The following is a 21,074-nucleotide window of genomic DNA, read 5'->3' on the forward strand; positions in this document are numbered from 1 at the left end:
ACACGCTCCTTGAGAGTAGGTGCAAGTTATGTTTGCGACTGATTAATTGCTTTCTATTGACATTGATTTCCGACTCAAACGTTGAAAATGAATCTTCAAGAGTTTTGATAACGTGTGAAAGCACTCATTGAGCAAAACAAAGACCTCTCCCAAAGTGCATTTAGTATCCGTTGATTCTGGTAAAGTATGCAGCCGCATCCCCAGACATGTTACTACTAATGATGAGAACAGACCTCCCAGCGTATTGGATGACACTCAAAGTGCACCAACCCTACAAAGTGAACATGAAGCTATCCTGGCAGTCCAACACAATACCTCGGTCTTCTTTACTTAATGTCCGTCTCTCTCTCTATGGTAACTTCTACTTCCCGCATACTTCCCATACAAAGTACAAAACAAGCAATTTTGTTTTCCCTTCTAACACTTCCCGACAATAAAATCAAGTGCTATGTCAATGCGGCTTCGGAATCAAACATTCCCTTTTCTACCCCTCGTTTCGTGCTTTACATTTTAAGCACATCGCTCTCCACCCTCCTCGTCCTACACACTATCGGACAAACCGAAATAACCCTCCACTACAGTCTAAATTCAACCCACCTGACAAAGAAAAATATTATGTTCCCCTCTTCAGAGGATTTAACATTCGAACAATCTAAACTCTTCCATGGCGTTTCCACAGCCACCAACCCGAACAAATCTATTTGACTTCCCCGATTTCCCCCAACTGACAAAGAAAATATTTTCACCACCCTTTTGCGTCCAACGCATAACGTCTTTGCGAAAGCACTGTCAACAGTCTTCCCCAAGTCTGAATTTTGAAAACAGAAGAATACATTAGACCAGGACACATGATACTGCTGTGTAAATTCATGAAGATGGGGAGGAGGAGGGGGAGGACTATTATGTGCTGCTGGCAGCGACAGTATTTACTGAAAGATCTCTACTTGTAACCCAAGATCAGGGCCCAATATCATAGAGCTGCTAAGCACCAAAATTTGCTTAGCATGAAATTTCTTCATTGATAAAAACAGAATTACCAACAAAATTTCCATTTGTTGCATATTTCTTGGTACTGGTATTCAGCTGTTGTTTGCTTATCCTGAAAATCACTTGGAAATTTGGTTTATAATCCTGTTTTTATCGGGGAAGAAATTTCATGCTAAGCAAATTTGTGTGCTTACATGTAGCAGCTCTATGAAATTGGGCCCTGCCACATCTTACCAAAAATTGCATGTACATCCATAAATGTACAGATGTCAAAGTATAGGCTGTCAAATTAATTTTGTCTTTGCCCTTGCAAGTGCTGCCGAAATCGACTCAGGGTCGACAAAATTTGTAGCTAAACTATTATTATTATTATTTTTTGTTGAAATACATGTGTACCCTACACTATGGTTTAATGTGGTTCCTGTATATATCTACATTTTTGTAGGATAAAAACAACCGAATGATTCCCTAAGTCAAAGGTGTACTCAGCCTTTAAGTACTGCGTAAAGCACAACCGACAAAATACACAGAGCTTGTGTGAATAAAAGCATCGTTACTGTGGTGCGTGCCTGGATAGATGTTCAGCATTCTGATCGTAATGAAGACTAAAAAGTGGTTACACGTTCATCATACTAAGTGATATCCTCTGTATCAATGTCACGATTTGGCCATCTTTAATGAATTTCCACAGTCAATTTTCGACGGGATGATGTAAGTCCCTTTGCAAGGAATTATCTAAATGCCGGACATCTTTTTGATACGTATCAGGGAGGGGGGAACGAGCTCGCCGTGCTTTGGAGGAAATAGTGCGAGCAATGCGGAGACACGTTTTCCCTTATGCAAGAGTCTTCCGTTAAGTTGTGTAAATGTAGATTATGCATGATCTGTGTTGGCCGTTAGACCATTAGATTGTCCGCTAAATCAATGTTTGTAAAACACATGTCATTTTGATAGATGTGAAAGCTACGGAAAGAAATGATGTCTTAAAGTTGTTGATCTTTCACTGAAAGCAATTTTAAATAAAAGTCCGTGTTTCCTTTCCAATCAGAAGGAATGATTTTTGAGACTGCGTTGACAGAAATGTTCAAAAAGTAAGATGGTTAGTACCAAATAGATTTTTTAAACTCTTTGTTTCAGCTTTTTGAGGTTTTCAAAATTCTGAATAACAAGTTTCTTTATACCAAACAATAGTGTAACTTGCTGTGGGTTGCTGATTTGTGCAGCCTTGGTACATCCAAAAGTCAATAGTATTTTTTAAGTGATAATGCCCTCTTGTGATAACAAGTATACTGTGGCCTGGGAATTGTACATGTACGGTTGATGACACTTTTTGAGTACATACAAAATATGTACGTACAATACAATACATTACATAGTTGGTACATAGACCTTTTCGCAAATACCATTGCGCAAGCGCAAACTGTCGAATGAGGTGCATGCTGGTCTAGCTAGTACCCAAATTTGATAGCTAGCTAGACCAGCATGCACCTCATTCCACGTCTGTGGTACGCGTACCGAGTATATATGCGATAAGGTCTATGTACAACCATGCCAGTGAGAGGGTTAAAACTGCTAAGAAAAACACAATATCACAATACAAATCTCATTACGGCAAATACAGGTAAACTCAATTTCAAATGGATCTTATCTGTTTAAGCGATCGAGCCTAGGCTACCATCAATACTTAACCATCAGTAAATTTTTAAATAAAATAAAAAATTATTCCATTTCCATTTCAAAGTACTGCATCCTCTTTACTGGCAAACACTTACGTATGTTCTTTTTTCTTTTCAGGAAACATTAGCCTTCATTTCTTGATTAGGTACAGATGTAATCAAGAATGCTACAATGTAATCTGTGATGTCATCTGCCGTAAATGTTTTATGTGACCACAGAGTAGACTGCTTATAACTGAAGACCACTCTACTCTAAAATGTTACATTTAATATTTATTTAAGCAAGCAATTTACTTTCATGTTGGATTACTAGTATGAAACTGTAGCCTGTTTAAGTGATGCACTGGGAAACTAGGAAGTAGACCAACGGGAACAACACTGCACATTCTTGCATATAATGTCCTCAAAGAGGGAAAAAAGTAATAAATTATTGCGTTTTTAAAACATTTAATATTTATTTTTAAGGAAGCAATTTACATACATGTTTGATTACTAGTGAGAAAGTAAAGCCTGTTTAAGTGCTTCACTGGGACACTAGGAGGTAGACCAATGGGATCAACACTACACATTCTTGCATAAATGTACTCAAAGAGAGAAAATAAAGTTACTAAATCATTGCGGTTTTTTTAAAGATCACTTATATATTAAAACTGCAACTGTTCCTGATGGATGTATCTACATGTATAAGGCAATAAGCATGGAGAATAGATTACCGCATTAGATACTTTTTGCTTAGTAAATCAAACTTGTTATCAAATGGATGTTTTGGGTTTTTTAAAACGTGGAGGACATTTAACAAAGAAAAAAGTTCATCAGAAATAAAAAAAAATGGCGCTAAAATACAACCAATAGCATTAATTAATATACAATAACAACAACACAAATTAAAATGTAAACCTAATTTGAGAGAAATCTAGAACATGTGGTATAGAATACAATAATACAAATGCAATATTTAAGAAAAAACATCCGAAAAGGTAACAAAAATAACAATAATTAAACCATTGAATCAAATGCCTGTTTGAAGAGATGTGTTTTCAGTTGTTTTTTAAATTGGGTCAAAGAAACGGATGCTTTTACTAGTGCAGGCAGTTTGTTCCATAGACGAGGGGCAGCATGTGAAAAAGATCGGTCTCCCCATGAATGTTTGGAAATGGGCTCAATAAGGAGGCTAGAATTATAAGACCGGAGTTTTCGAGGAGGATTGTATGAGCTGAGAAGATCATCAATATATGCAGGGGCATTACTGGTGAGCGATTTATACACGAAAAGCAAAAGTTTATACTTAATCCTACTGCTTACTGGTAACCAGTGTAATTCTTTTAAAATCGGCGTTATGTATAGTTCAATATTGAGAGCCTATTCTATATTTATGGTAAAAATCCTCCATTCGTTCATGTATTACACTTTTACTTGGGATAAATTAATCAAACATAAGGCAGTTATATTACGCATAATATGAAATGTCATTACCACGAGGGGAAAGAAGAAGAACAAATCTGGGGGGAAAATAAGCCGATAACGGCAGGGGATTTATCAGAGAGAGTCAGCAATCAACCCGTGGGAACAAAAGAAACAAGACGGGTTAGAAATTTGCATAATCTATCAATTTTGGAATCAAATTTTCAGATAAACGGATTTGTAAGGCAAATGTGTTCGGTGGGTTTTTCAACATATGGTTGAGTTGATTGTATATATGCTGTAATAAAAAAAAAAACATTTATGATTGCTTTTTATTTTGTTTGTTTTGGCATTATGCATTTTGGTTTGATGTGTTTGTTCAGTTTGTCTTTTGTTTGGATGAACAATAGGGGGTGTGTAAACAAAGACTACGCATGTTAAAATACAAACAGATGTTATACTTAATTCCCTCTCACCAACACACCAATAACATGTGAATGATTATTCTTTTTATTATCACTTATAGAGACCAAATTTAACAATTTACATTTTGCAAAACACAAAAGAATTTTAATTAACTTTATCATTATTATTTTTAAATTGTCCCCTGGATCACCTCACTTATTTCCTCATTTTTATTTGTCTCTCAATTGTAAAGCATCTCGGGGCTCTTGCTTGGCATTTATACATACTATTTTTATTTCATGTATTTATTTATCTATTTATTTATTTTTTAAGTGTATATATTTTTTAACATGAAGGTTTTTTGAACATGCAATTGTTCAAGATAAACATTCAAAGTACATGCTCATAAAGATTACATTCAATCTTCCAATATCATATTCTTTTTTTTTTTAAACAATGTTTTTTTTACAGTTATACATGTATTATGTTGTTGTGTTTTTTTTTAAATAGAAATAAAACTGCGGATCTGATCAACTATAAGTACACTTTTGACGCATAATTCAAATTAAATGATTCAAACCCACTGCATTTCTTTGACTTTTTAAAATGTAAAAATATTTTCTTTTTCGGTACTTTTTTATTTATTCTTCTACAGCTGCAATTATGAACAGTCAAGACCTATTCCGTGCATTGATTGGTTTTTCTCGGGTAATTGTTCGATCGTACTCATAAAAATTGCGGAATAAATTTCCCCTTCGCCTCGGGGGCTTCTGGGCATACCGGATGAGACTTCAGACAGTACAAGAACCTTTGACGGCATCTCATTAAAGCCCTAGCCAATCAGCTCTCATTATCTAAGTCACATGTTTCATTTTGACAAATCAAAATCCTAAATACTAGGCTCTGTAGGGGATCAAAGACATTCATAAAAGACAATCTGTTATTGGCCAGTTGGCCCCCCAAATATCACAAACTGAAACTCGTTTAAAATTCTAGTGATTCACAAATTGTTCTTGCTTCGAGTGCTCGTATTTTGTTACCTACGCAAGGAGATGAAGCTGCCATATTATTTTTTACATCTTTTAAAGGGTATACTTAAATATATGGGCAAAAAATAAATTATTTTGTATATATATGTATACAGGAAGCATGGTGAATACGATTTGTTTTGTAAGCTTGATTGTTAAAAGCTTGATTGGCACTTAGCTTGATTAATTTTAATTTCTTAATTATTTTATTTACTGAATTTATTTCGAAAACTATATTTGAGCAGTTCAGTCTTGTACTTTTTTTTCCACTTTGAAGAGATGTAACTATCCACAAAATTTAGGTTGTTTAACAATTATGAAAAAACACAGAAAAAAAAACACATAACCCATACACAATGCTTTGCCTAAAAACTAGGAGTCTCCACCACTACATGTTTGTATGCACTATAGGCTTGTACACAAAATCTTTCTCTTTTAAAAAATATAAATTAACACATTTTAAATTGAGCTTAAACTGTATAGCTTTTCTCCCTTTAAGGAAATATTATGCAAAGTAGAGGTTTCCATATCACGCCGCAGGCCACGGTTAGTGGCTCATAGCATAGGCTCCCCACTTAGCAAAGCCTGGAATATTGTCCAATATTATTTACTCTGACGACTAACGCATGTTGTCGCAAGTTCCTCAACCAGATCCTGGTCTACCACTCTTTATCTTCGGGCAGGGGTTTACATTAATACGAGGCATCTCCTATTATACACATTAGCGGAAGTGTGGGAGGATCTCTGGCATGTTTGTTGTTTACAGCGGGGTTCGAAGAGAGAGAGGGGAGACTTAATCGTTATTTTATTGATGATGTTGGATGGTTAGGGTTGTGGGTAAATTATAGGGAGTGGTAGTTATTATTGCGGTAATGTTGTTACGCCGATGGCAGGGAACGCTGCCAATGAACGCTGCGTGTTGGCTGGCTTGATTTGATGTCCAATGCCAATTTAAAATCCATACTGAATATCTTCTTCCATTTAAAATTTTCTTTACTTAACATAATTCTGATTCATTATTCGTGAATAACACTTTCTTTAGAGACACGCGATTGTAAACTTGGATTGATTTGGGTAGGAATCTCCCCTGGGATTTGTTTGCATAACGGAGAGCTTTTTATTGGAATAAAAGGCACCTATACATCTCTCGCAAAATTCCAGAGGCTGCTTTGTATTTTAATTATTGACAAATACTCAATATTTTTTATTTTACCTTTCAAATCTTTATAAATCAGAAATTCTAGGGTTAGCATTGTTGTACATTCCCACTCCTCTGGACAATCCCACTAAATGGTGCACCTTGTACGAATAAATAGCTCATAAAAAACTGGAATCTTCCAATTTAGCATAATTACATATTCGTCCAAAAATGTGGTTATGTGGGGGGGGGGAGGGAGGGTGGGAGCTCGTGTTATATTTCCACGCTTCGATTACTGATGTCGGCACAGTAACCACACCCGGACTGTAATTTGTGTAATAGATCAATATTGTCTGTTAACTAGGTATCAGTTGTCAGGCGGTATGGCAGAGTATGCATGACCAGTATAAATGAACAGCCTGCTAGCATTCCACCTTGCTAGATTATAAAGTGCCTAGAAATATTGAGAGATGTAAACGGCTACTTGTAATTGTTGCTGTTCAACATTTTGTAACCCGCAGCAAAATAAATGTGAGGCATCATCATCAAGTGATCTTTTTGTTGATGTTTTACCAACACTAAACCGTGACTGATTTCTGTATACATTGTATACATGTATGCATGGTGGTAGTATTTATCAAGTGCCCATCATTTTACAGAGTGTCCGATATTTTACTGAGAGTCCATATCCAGTATTTTACGGAGTGTCCTGTTTTTTACTGATTGTCTGGTACTTTAGTGTCCAGTAATTTCCTGAGTGTCCAGAAATATTTTACTTATAGTGTCCTGTATTATTTCCTGTCCAATATTTTACTGAATTTCCAGTATTTTACTGGGTGTCCTGTAATATTTTGCTAAGTGTCATGTAGTACGTGTATGTTGCCGAGTGTCCAATATTATACCGAGTGTCCAGTATTTTACTGAGTGTCCATTAATATTTTACTAAGTGTCCTGTAATATTTAGGCCTACTATCCATATTTTACTGAGTTTATAGTACTTTACTGAGTGTCCTGAAACATTTTGCCTAGTGTCCAAAATTTAACTGAGTGTCCACTTATATTTTACTAAGTGTCCTGTAATATTTTGCCGAGTGTCCAATATTTTACTGAGTGTCCAATATTTAACTGAGTGTCCAGTTTAGCCTTGGCTCAGAGAAGATTCTTACATGTAGTTCCTGCTTTATTCCTGCCCTGGGAAGTGTCATTTTTTGGTAATAATTACAGGAGGGAGTCAAATAGTGCACAACATCACACAGCTCAAACCAACACGGCGAAACGAAAACATGTTTATCAACTTTACCTTTCGTTAATCACACTCATATACAACACAATAAGGCAGAGTGAAGTGCCAAAGTACTTGCACAACTCTAAATCCAATACACAGTCCTTTTACAAGTAAACACTAAAAAAAAACAGAGAGAAAAAAAAGGAAAGAAAAGGTTCTTTTCTCTGTAACATTCCTTCCAAACTGGAATACCTTGAATCCCCATTGTCCATTGTCACGTTTAAATATCAACATCGCAACTTCCACTTCTGGAGGGGGACTTTTATTCACCAAATACAACAGTTTACATGACCTGTTTGCCCCCAATTCTTAAAAACTGTTCTGCCAACAAACTGATGTAAATAAACGGATGACTGCGCAAGATCACCCAATCAATCGGCTGGGATCATGGGACACTGTGTGAATCTTTAGAAATAAATAAATACAGAAAATCTATGCCTCTTAAAAAAAGAATGCGCAAACGCAAAGGTTATTTTAATACAGGATTTATGAACCAGTTCATGCGTGTCAACTAAATAGATTCAAGCATGTTACACACACACACACACACACACCGTACTGTGTATTTATTTTATTTTACATGCTTTTTTGTTCGTATTGGAAGTTATAAATCTGTTAAGCAATACTTGTCTCTGCTTAGCAAGTATTTGTGCTTACAGGCTTTATGACATTGAGCCCTTGTCTCTGCAGGACTGTCTATCTGTCTTCATCCATCTGCTATTGGTATCACAGGATGGGAAGTGAGGAACTGTCATGACCTTATTCCACAGATGATCCTGTCTGGTTCAAATCAAAGGACTAAGTGTCCTCTACCCTGATCCCTCGGGAGAAAAAAAACTTGACATTTGACAAACGGAAATAGAACAGGAAAGACGAAAGAAAAAAAACCTGAAGATAAACTTCTTTTAAACCTGTCAGAAATAATGACAGAATGACTTTGATGTACCATAGGGCATGCATTGGGGAGAGGGAGGTATGCATTTACATACGTACATAGTCTGCTCTTTTAATTAACGTTGGTGGCTTGTGGCTACGTATGTGGAAATCGTTACGTTTCAAAGGAAATTCGCAGGAATTAATTGAAGTTAATGTATGATTTCCGCTACCCAAACTTTGTGTAAGTACTTTATCAGTGGAATAAGAAACTGAGATTTACTTTTTGAGAAGTTTATAATTAATGAAAGCAAACTTGAATCCTTGATTCTGATTGGTCAATAAATTTTGTACTGATTCGTGGAGTCAAACATTTAGTTCTACAAAATGTTAAAACGTGTTAAAAGTTAAACTGAAAAGAAATCCAAACACTTTCAAGGGATATGTGTGTGGATCATCATATTCTACTTTTGAACATCTTCCCAATCATATTAATTCAATGACAAACGCTTTTTATGACTCATCAAAGTGCCCAATCCAAGGCAACGTGTCCCTTTTAAGGTACCATGTGCGTGTCAAGTTTGCTTGAAGATACAATATAATAAAGTATCACGTCCTGTGGACACGGATCTTGAACATGAACTGTAATTCAAATCAAGTACGGAATGTGTGTGGAGTTTCCTCATAATACATTAATAATTACAATTATACATTTGTGGTAGCATTTGAAAACCTCTCATGTCTGCGTTTGAAGAAGAAAAAAAACTTGCATCCCAAAGGAAATGCAAATTTCACTCCCTGTGTGCTGGGTCAAAATTACCTTCAACATGAGTAAATTTATTCTAATTAAATATACAACTTTACCTTAGTGTCCCATTATGGCCACTCCGGGCCTCATCAGTTCCACATCAAGGTGTTACTTTGATTGCTAGAAACCCTTGTGGCTAGTTAGTCAGATTAAAGGTACACCAACAGCAGCCACTTTCTCGAAACGCTAGGATTAATCCTATGTCGAGTAAAGATGAGTAACTCGTCCAAACTGGGTTCAATAGGTCCTAACGTCTAATACGGAACTTAACGAGCCTAAGTCCTAAGTTTTATCCTAAGTTATGGCTCTAATTAGATGAAAAAAATCGACAAGACAACTTGAATCTCTAAATCATTACTGGAGCCAAATTAAGCAGCAATGCTCTGCTGACCAAATGCCAACTGGCAAATTCAGTGTGTTAAAAATAAAAAATGCTTCCCAATTTGCCTTCAAATATGGACCAGTAAAAAGCGTGATGGATGCCAAGCTTACTGTTCCTACTGGCCAGTCACTCGTAGGCCCCTTTCACATGACAGCAATGTAACAAGGGTCTCTTGATTTATTTTAGTAAGATTGCCAAATTTTAGTACCAAGGGCACTTTGTATGAGAGGGCAATTATGTTTTTACTGTCCATAAAGGAAAGCATTTTTGAGATTTCACAAGGGAGGTCCAGACATTGTTGTCCTTTCACATGAAGTGCATTTTCCAAAATTTCACAACCATGCTCAATTTGTTTCTTTTTCTTTTTAATTTATTTTTAAAAGAGACCCACTGCAAAGTCATTTGTAAAAACATAAAGCAGTGTTTTTATAGGCAGTAAATGCTTCAGAGTGCTCCTTTAATACCCCATCCCTTCCAAACCAATTATTTATTGTACCCCTATTGAGTGGATTATGCATTCAGTCAGCCATTAGGCACAGGGTCAAACCTGAGTCCCAACAAACAATTACGAGATTCAAAGTGACGATTTGCCCATAATGCAAATGAAATAACAGCGGGACACAAACACGACAGTAAAGTGTAAAAAATAGTACTATGGAAATCAGCACAGTGAGAGGACAACACCACAAGGTGATTGAAATCTTTAGAAAGTACTTCTGAGCCTGTTCTTAAATGGACTGGCTCATTTGTTTAGATTTATCTCCAGTTTATCATGGTTTAATAAAGATGTTATGAGTATACAAAATAACGTTGTAATGGCTTTTAAAGGAAAGATAGGCCCTACTGTTTGGTAATCACTCTTAAAATTAATGGCAAATTTACTTGGTTATAAGCCTAAATCAGCTTTCCATAGTATTAGTATAACGCATTTTATATTTCACGTTGAAATGTTAGGGAAAAATATATCGGTTTTTGTACCCCCAAAATCGGAATCAATAGGAGACTTTCCAACGCTAGGTGGCAGCAGACATACCGGGTAAATTTCCATTGTTTACGTAGTTCTGAACATGCGCATAATTCTGAGAACAATGGATTTACCCGGTAAGTCTGCTGCCCTCTATTGTCCCAGAAAGTCTCCCATTGGAATCAATAAAAACCGTGACACTTGTGTCCTTAAGCAAGACATTTAACTATTGCTTCGTCCTTCGGATGGGACGTAAAGCCGTTGGTCCCATGTGTTGTGTAACACATGTAAAAAGAACCCACTTATCGAAAAGAGAAGGGGTCCGCCCTGGTGTTCCCAGGCTGTGGCCTGAGTATGCGCCGTAGCACCTTGTAAACCCGTACAAGGTGCTAAATAATTGGGTCTCAGAATTCATCACTGCAATAACCTATCTTTCTGAAAGTTTGTATATACTCAGCACCTTGAGTACCTTGTTTGGTAGATGTGTGCGCTATATAAGACTTCGATATTATTTTCTATTATTATTAATCAGAGAAGCATTACAGCCAGCCTGGTTACAGCGTCTTAGCCTTCTGCAGTACAAACTACGTCATATTATTTCACTGCCTTTGTAAAAAATACTCTGCTAGAGTTGAAATGTAAGTCCATTAAAGGAACACGTTGCCTTGGATCGGTCGAGTTGGTCTTTTAAAAGCATGTGTAACCGTTTGTTATAAAAATGCATGGTTAGAAAGATGTTTTAAAAGTAGAATACTCTATATTCTACTTTTAAAATATATCTTTCTAGTCATAAGCATTTTATAACAAACGGTTACAAACGCTTTTCAAAGACCAACTCGACTGATCCAAGGCAACGTGCTCCTTTAACATCTTTATACAACTGCGTATAGTGTTAAATTGCATCCTTCATTTATTTTTGTAAATAACACCATCTTTTGTTTTGTTGATTCTTTTCGAAATTAAGAGATTCTCACAGCATTTTTTGTTATATTGCATGAAATTTAAGAACATTTTCAGTTGGAAACACATTGAACCCCTTCCAGCCTCGTCCAAAAATAACAGTCCTGGACAAAAATGTACACCGATTTAAAACAAAAATTCGGATCAGTTTATAATATAGGCCTATATTAACATTAGAAACAGATAAAAAATAAGATCCAATTTGACTTGAAACGCCACAAATGCCATCCCAGAATCCAATTAATATATGCCGCGGCGACGACACGTACAAGCAAAACATGATCAATAATAAAAAATTTATGTAGTGAGAAATACGCTCTATGTCTACAATTCAAGGTCATCTGTTCACACACGACTTCAAAAAACCATCTCTGATCCCAATTAAAACCTAGCCACAACAAGTTTCCGCCTGAAAATAAATAAATTCACACGATTGAGGGAATCCATCGTAATCTTCACGAACATCCCCTTGTATAATGCTACCATGCTGTGTGCTGATGCTACGCTAGCCAGTCAGCCATTCATACCACACACCACAACACAAACCCCTCATGTATAAACACTTATACTGTACATATCTCCACACATACACACACTCGGCCTACAAATCCACAACAGAAATACATGTACTGTACATATGATGCTATACAGCACACAGACAAAGAGAAGTCTGCTACACATTTGAGTCATGCAATACACAGTAGAGACCTATTATTAATACACACACACAAGGTCGACCGGTCAACCTACCCACAGGCACCCCTATATCTGGCCCTCCCCACGATGACAACAATAAAATCAAACAGAGACTCACACAAAACGAAAAATGGGGGGTATTTACCTGGAAAATTCAACGGAGGAGGAAAGTACGGGAAAGGCATCTCCAAGCCTGCTGTCGGGTAGATGTTCCCGTTATTCACGGCCATGTTTATATGTCCAATAGTTCCCGTCAGCCTGGTTCACACAAGCAATGTGGAGACTAGGGCTTGTGGGAGCTAGATGACGAGGCCCCGACACAACACTGTGTGTCTCATGTCACACGGCCAACTTGTGTACAACAGATTATGCCCCTGAAGTGTGTGCTATTGAGTCGCCATTCAATGGCAGCATCTACATGGCAAAGGTTGGGCCGCCTCCACTCAGCCTGTGGGGGTGGGGATAGGGGGGGGGGGGTCATAAGCCACAGGACGGGCAGTACTCTATCAACGCTGCACATATAGATACAGACCCGTTAATACGTCATATTGAGCGAACAAAATACACCTCTGAAAGCAATGGATGTGATGAGCTTGACTATACTGTGCACTATTACACCCTGCGTTTAATCCTATAAGAAGATAATCCGCTAACACCAGTGAGTCAGTAATTCTCTCCACTATACACTGATCCATTTTATTTCAGACGAGACGCATCAAGGAAGCAAAACACAGCCACATTCTGACAGTAATTTTGAGATGGAAAGAAGATTCTTTGCTCCAATTTGTAAAATGTGGTATGGGAAAACAACCCATCAAATAAACCAACAATTTGACATAAATACGACCTTGTTTATAGGCACAAAGTGCTACAACAGGACTACATGTGTTTAATCCTGTCTAAGCCTAATCCTCTTTAATCCTTAATCCCTTGAGAGTACACCATTAAAGAGGATTCACTAATCCAATTCAAATCAATTTCTTTGTCGGGGAAATCCGGAGTTTCCTTGCATTAAAGGACCTCACCAACCAAATTTACCTTCATTTTTTTTTTTTTTTTCTGCCAATAAACGAGCATTTCACACCACTAGGTCAACATTTTTGAGACACCATTCCAAGTTTTACTCAGGACACCAAAGGTACCTCTGGAGGCAGGAACGGTTTGAATATGCATCAGGGAGTAAAAAATAGCCCCAGGACCTCCCAGGGGACTGTATTCCACGGGGATAAGGAGATTCAGTGTAAAAAGGGCTTATGATTTTATCTTGAATGAGTGTTTTCATTTTACTTTGTCTCGGATATAAGCTAAGATAAACTAATTCAAAAAAAATCTGGAACTAAAAACTTATACATTACAATAAAGTCTGTACCATGACAAAAGTCCTATTTTAAAAGTTATGTAACACCGGTCCAGTTAATATCCGAGTGATTATAGATTTGATACATCACATTCTCAAAGTCGACTGACAGGTAATTATCAAATCCTCCAACCGTGAATCATCTATAAGCTGACCCCCTTCCTGCACCCCTCGTCCTCCCCCTTCCCTTACTCCCAACCCCACCTGGCCACTTAGCAATCTCCACCTCAACGCCACTCAAAAGCAGATGCGCTGCTTCCCGATAGATAAGACCGAACAGGGACGATCACTGACGCCAAGTTCCCTAAACCCCTCCCCAAGGTTAAACCACACCTGTATGGCCTAATGGCACGTGCCATCTAAACACTGTTCAAGCCAGATGGTTGGTCTCCCAACAGATAAATGGCGGGGTTGATCAACGACACTGCTGCGCCGTATACCAATGATGCTTCCTCAGGCCGCATTTCAGTTCATGAAAATGAGACGTTTGTATCATAAAAACGTCTCTCTCGCTCCGTCGACAAAACAACCCCCCGTCCGCTGAGGACGATCATGATGATGATGGCGACGATAGCATTAGCATAATGAAGCCTTGACAGCAGATTCTACGGGCTAGAGACCTTACAAGTATTAAACATGACAGGGGTTATGAAAGGTGAATTAAAGGAATGAGGCGTACGGCACATACACTGTGCTCCAGGGTTAATATGCAAAGCCTTAATGGATGTCTAGGAATAAAATTACAAACATGTGCGCGTAATCTTCCAAAGATATCAGTGTTTTTGTTTTTGATTTGAAGTTGTTTTAAATATTTATGAGTTGATTCACACGATAACAGCTCATACAGGGTCTATTTTCATAAGATGCCTGTGAGCACTAAAACTTGCTTAGCACAGACAAACCTTGCTAGGCAGAAACAGGTTACCAGCCATATATTCCATGAAGTATATGTTGTCAGGACTGGTAGCCAATTAAGTTTGTTGTTAAAAATTTGCTAAGCAAAAAAAATTCCCTGAATGATGAATGTTAAGAAAAAGGATGCCTAGAAGAGATGAAGAATCTTGAAAGGAGAAAATGAGCATCTTAAAATTAACTTTGAGTGACAAATTTTTTATAAGCATAAATAACTCTCTGTTATGAGAAAAATTTTGATATTGCTAAATGGGCCGGTAATGATGTACTGTACTCAATATGGCAAAAATACCTTTGTAAAACCATAGATGAAGGACCTTTCTCTATGGTGAAACCAAGAAGGTGATGAATATGTGCTTGAACTACATGTAGGTCAATATAAAATGTTCTTGATAAGGCAATATCTGTTTGGACAATGATGAGGTGTTCAAAAACAACTATTGTAGTTTGAAACTTTGTCCCCCCCAAAAAACGTAGGAACGTTGACTGGGAGAAAAAACCACAAAAAAACACAACTTTCTTTGAATTACACAACCGCGGTTTATTGGAATGTGAACTGTTTGCGAATATATTTTTCCATTCAGAGTTTTGAGAAGAAATTAGTGGACGGGTATTGTGTAATAAGAGATGATGTCAGAAAATTAATTGCGTAAGCTGAGAAAATAGCCACATCACACCTAGGGGGAATCTCTTTCCGACTCACACCTCGGGGCGTTCTCCCAGCCCGGTTCGGCACGGCGATATTTTCCACGAGCGTGTCATAAATGCTCTTTACTGAAGGACAGGAAACACTTCAACGCCCCCGGTTGGGGGACAGAAGCGAACCGGGGTGACAAATCGCCAAGTGCTACGAGGAGGGAGAGAGAGAAGGGATGAGGAGATAGAGGCGGCAAATTAAATGGGATTTTTTTTTCCTTGACGACCCTGAGTTAACCTGACTTGTGATACTTTGGGCGTGTTTTGTTTATAATGCGTAAGAAGTCATATCACACTCAAAACTGATTCTTGAGTATCGACTTATAGAGTAAGTAATACGTGGCTGACTGGTTTATACAAGGGTTTAATAACTATGGAACTAGTAAGCCTGAAAAGATTTGCAAAGCAGAATGGGCAACAAAGTTAATTTTGGTTGTGAGTATTTTGGGGGAGTGGAAGAGGCAATATTTTTATTTTGTGTGCTTTTTTTGACATTTTTTGTTTTCGTTTATCCAGGAATTTTTGGGGGCCTGACTCCGTATTTTTAATGTATCTTATCGTAACAGTCTTGAAATTTTGCCTGTGGGTCATAAATTGAATGAAATGAGGTAATATAATAATAAAACAGCTAATATTATTGGTTTTTGGTTTTTGGTTTTTGTTCTAAAAAATTCCACAATTTTCTAAATATGGCTTCAGACAAATCTGATTATTTATGAAAAAAAGAGTTTGTGTTTCACCAGTAAACTACCGCAGTATAACCAAATTTAATGGGTGTGTTAACCCTGTTCAATCCTTACCATTAGAAACAAACTTGACAAAAGAAATTCTAGAATATATCATCTTACATTTGCTAGTAGTGTCGGTGTCATTTTGCACAAATACCACTGATACAAAGCAAATTGTACGGTGTTAGTGCTCAATCAGTCAAAAGCCAGGTTCAAAATGCAAGTATTCAAATAGCAGTCCGTGCTAATGCTAAATAAAGAAACTCAGTACCCAGATCCAGGCCTGTTTCGTTTTTTGAAAGAGCAAGGGCACCAAGGCATTTCCTCCTTGGTGTAATTGTAAATAAACTGTAAACATCTACTGGAACATTTCCAGGACACCAAGGCAATGACCAGGGGTGGATTTCACAAAGAGTGAGGACTAGTCTTATCTCGAGTTAGGACCAGTTACTCGTCCTAACTTAGGACTATATCCATGCAACCTGTATATCTCCTAGGACTTAAGTCCCAAGTTAGGACTAGTCCTTATTGTTTGTGAAATCGACCCCTGGGGCATGGAGGCAATTGCCTTCGTTTCCTCCATGATTTACCAGGCCTGCAGATCTCAGACAAAATTATAAGCAATGTACTTGCATGTACATTATTCAAGATTTATGTTGACTATACTACAGTGTTCTGGCATGCTGAAGCAGTGATTGCGTAGGAGTATAGTTTGTGTGACTTTTTTTTTCTCGCAAAATACTGTCATTAGTGCGTAGTGCAATTAGTACTCGCATTCATCCACAGTGGATTAAAGGCACAGCAGCCGATTTCACGAAACTTTACGCAACTGCTTAAGTCCACTTGCGAAATGTTTATGGTGCAACTTACCCCATCAACCTTGCGCAAGTGGACTTACGGAGTTGCGTAAAGTTTTTTTAAATCGGCTGCTGGGCCAGTGATGTACATGTTTGTTTTTAGTGACATTTCTTTGTGCAAAAGGTGACGTAATTGATGCACAGTGCTAATATGTTCTCACTATCATTCGTTTACATGGTCTACACGCCCTGGGCCAGTGGTTTAAGGAGGGCCAATAAACTCAAGCATACAAGTCTGGCAGTATTTTTGGTTTGCAATTTTATAATTATCGCTACTGTTAATATCTTACAAATATAAAATGCAAAAAGTGTTTAAAAAACGTTTCAGCAATTCCTCTCAAAAAGGGGGCAGGTTTTTGTTGCAATTATAGTACCCTCACAACAAAGTAATCTTCTTAAAGATAAATACAGTTGATCGAAATGCAAAGAAGACAAGTAGATGCTAATAAAAACAAAGAAAATTATGTTTAAAAACGTCCTTCACAAAATCGATAAAAACAACATAATCATAGGTTTTACTCGTCTGGCTACCCTTGCTACCTGCACAATCTACAACTATAAATTTGTAACCGTACAAAACAATTTCAATAACCCCGAGAAAATTGTCCCTACTTGAGGATTATTTTTCAATAAAAGCACATACCAGGCATAAAATATTTAACGATCCCTCTAAAGCGACGAGAATGCGCCAACTTCAGAGACAATAGAGAAAGGACCCCCCCCCCCATTCCCTGCCAGTCGTTCCCATAGCACATCCCTGTTGTTAACTGGTATACATTGGTTCACATATAGAGGCATCATCCCAATCACCAAGGACTAGAGAAATAAAATCAATACAACGCTTCCGCTAAGTCCTTGAGGAACCTACGCTCTCAGATCATGCCAGAACACAGGAGATGAGACAAAGAAAGATTCCTCGAAAGAAGAATTTGAAAAACCGAAGACTATGAGGTGGATTTAGTAGGTCAAAGCAGCTGCTCTTTTCATTATTGTATCATCCCCTTCACCCCCCCCCCATCCCAACTTTATCTCCAAATTATTCAAAACACTGAGGAGAAAGTGTCAGACTTCCAAATATTTACAGTAGCATTATGAATGAAAATGACCAAACAAAACAAACCCAAAGGTACCTAATGAAAGTTTGTTCACCTGCAAATACAATTCCAGACACCACCACTTAAACAGCAGCATGCAGATGAATGAAACACACACATGTTAGCTTTTTACCAACAGATTAAATAACCCTATTTGAATCTCTATAGTGTATAAAGATAATCTTATCTGATACCAGCTCAGATGCTGTGCAAATATCACAATGTTGGTCGACTGATATCATGGGGTTGGGTAGGAGAAAAAGAAAACTGGGTATGAATGAAAATTTAACGATAATGGTTTTAAATTGTACTGGGGGGGGAACTGTAAGATTTGATGCGGAATAAAACTATAATGGTATAAAAGTGTACCGAAAAAGGGATAGTTGACACCGAATACAACTAAGAGGATAATGGTATTAAATTGTACTGAAATAAAGCGAAGGCAATATAGTTGATATCGAATAGAATTGAACAATTGGTACCAAATTGTACTGGGAAAGGAGACTTTAACAGTTGAATTTGAATAAAACTAAATGATAATGGTATTAAATTGTACTGAAAAAAAGGGAATGTAATAAGTTGATATCAAATAAAACAAAACAATTGGTAGTGAAGGGAAAGGCACTGTAAAAGTTTAAATTGAAAGGCAGTGTATTAGTTGAAATTGAATCAAACTAAGTGATGTTAATGGCATCAAAATACACTGGGAAAAGGAACTTCAACATTGAATAAAACTTACCAATAATGGTACTAAATTGTACTGGGGGGAAAAGGGGGAAAGTAACAGATAGTTGATATTGAATAAAACTAAATGATACTATCATTGACAGTGGTATTAAAATATACAGGCAAAAGGGTAGTTGGCAAAGAGATCAAGAACAGTCTTCGGAGCTTTTCACCCTTGATGATGAGCGGACATGCATGACATTTAGAAGAGTAAACCAGCAATCTGGTGTCACTAATTTTTCAATGAATGCTAGTCTGATTAGTGCAGTCCGTTTTTGTTTTTGTTTTTGTTTTTCGTTTTTTTCTTTCTCTCTTTCAAAACTTCAGTGTAACTTAATCAAGATGGCATTAAACATACAGCTCTTTGCTTGAGTGAACAAAATCTTCTTTTTCTTAAGTGTTTAACGTGATAATCAAGAGTGTAAAAATGTCAAGCAAAAATCTTTTTTTCTGACAACAAGAATGTTATTAATTTTTGGTTTTTACCCATACACCGATGTGTGTTAGCACTGTATACTCAGTACTTTCCCTGAGTCCTGTGAAAAAACATCACAGGCATGTTACTTGGGTGGGATTCGAACCCACGACCCTGGTAGTCTTACCAACTAGACTACCGAGGTTGCCCGGCAGCTAGAGGCAGTTCGAATCCTATGTTTGGGCAGCGGGTACCCCAACAAGAATGTTGGAAGAAAAGGTTTTCATTCTCTAATTAATACTAATACTATAGTAAAAATTAACACACTTGCCACTCTTACAGAATTTAGAGCACTGATTGCCTTATGGCAAAATTATCCAGTAAATCTCGAAAAAATAGTAACGTTCAGAAGAGATGTTAAGTTTGCATCGGGATAAAGAATACTATTTTTTTTTTTTTTTTTTTTTTTACCCATACACCGATGTGTGTTAGAACTGTAACATTCATACTCGCTTAAAATCACCAAAACAGGTAAAGCAAAAACCAAAGACCTGTGTTTGAAAAAATCTCAAAATTGAAGCAGTGGAAAAAACAGCAGATCATTATTAACATCTGTGGATTAACTACTCCACCGTAATCCATCGTTTCAGTAAACAGTGCCTTCCCCAGAAACACCCCTAATTGACAAAATCACACAGCCCTAACACCCAGACCAGAACTACAGTAATTGATTGGTCATTATCAGGTGTCTCCTTCATTTGCATAACAAAGAGGGGACAGGTGCAGATTCCATTACATGGGATCAGCAGAAGCATCCATTCACGTTACAGGGGTGGTCTGGCTCCTGCAGGGGAAAGGCTTTAAATGCACTAAATTATGCATAGGTTGTGTTTACTAGTCGGTTGGAGAGGCGGGCCTTAAGTGCTGATCAATTATGCAGGGGCTGATGATGTCATACACTCCAATGTTTTGTTTGTCTGTTTCTATTTACATGTGCAACTTGAATAATGTTTACATCATTACGGAGGCATTTTATTGGCAAATGAACAAATGTTTTCTTTATCCCTGATGCAAATTTAACGTCTATTATATAATGTTTTCTTGCTACTGTAAACCATGGCAAACCATGGCAGGCAATAGCAGTAGAGTCCCAATTTGTTAGTAGTTGTACCATGCTTGGAGGAAATACCAGATGGTTGAAAATAGCTAAATACTGATTTTTAATTGCTCAACAGTTAGTAATACACCATGTTCTTACACACAAAAGAGCTGATAAATATTCAAGAATCCTTCTTTTTTTAAGTGATTAAGACTTGTTCAAAATGGTTTATGGAGGTCTGTAACTTTTGACTGTTGTTATCTTTGCATAATGTGTGCATAGTGTTTATTGTAGCCTACGGATTTAGTGTATTACTGTATATTTTAATGTCTTTAGACTGGCAAACCAAATTTAATTTCACGGTACATGTGTCTTTGGGTATATCGTGACAATAAAACCATTATAACAGCCAAACCTCACGATCACTGTATCATATAGACTCCTCTGTAATATTTAAGATAATAGTTAAATATGACAAATAGGATAAAGATATACAAGACAATTTTTCAGAGTTTTACTCTTTAAAATTTATAAAATGTTGTCTTTTTAGCTGAATCTCTCCAGGAAAATTTTTGAATTAATTTCCT

General features: G+C 37.1%; 1 protein-coding gene across 2 annotated transcripts in view; it reads right to left on the minus strand.

Annotated features, from left to right (window-relative positions):
* The window catches only part of LOC117289294 (genetic suppressor element 1-like), a 47,185-nt gene extending 34,284 nt beyond the window's left edge, over positions 1 to 12,901 (minus strand). For both annotated transcript variants that reach the window (XM_033770356.1, XM_033770355.1), the window contains exon 1: positions 12,749 to 12,901. In XM_033770356.1, coding sequence (XP_033626247.1) covers positions 12,749 to 12,833 — 85 coding nt within the window. In that variant the 5' untranslated portion in view covers positions 12,834 to 12,901. The remainder of the gene's footprint in view (positions 1 to 12,748) is intronic.
* Positions 12,902 to 21,074: the final 8,173 nt, after the last annotated feature.

The sequence above is a fragment of the Asterias rubens genome, chromosome 4, assembly GCF_902459465.1.
Source record: "Asterias rubens chromosome 4, eAstRub1.3, whole genome shotgun sequence".
Classification (NCBI taxonomy): Eukaryota; Metazoa; Echinodermata; class Asteroidea; order Forcipulatida; family Asteriidae; genus Asterias; species Asterias rubens.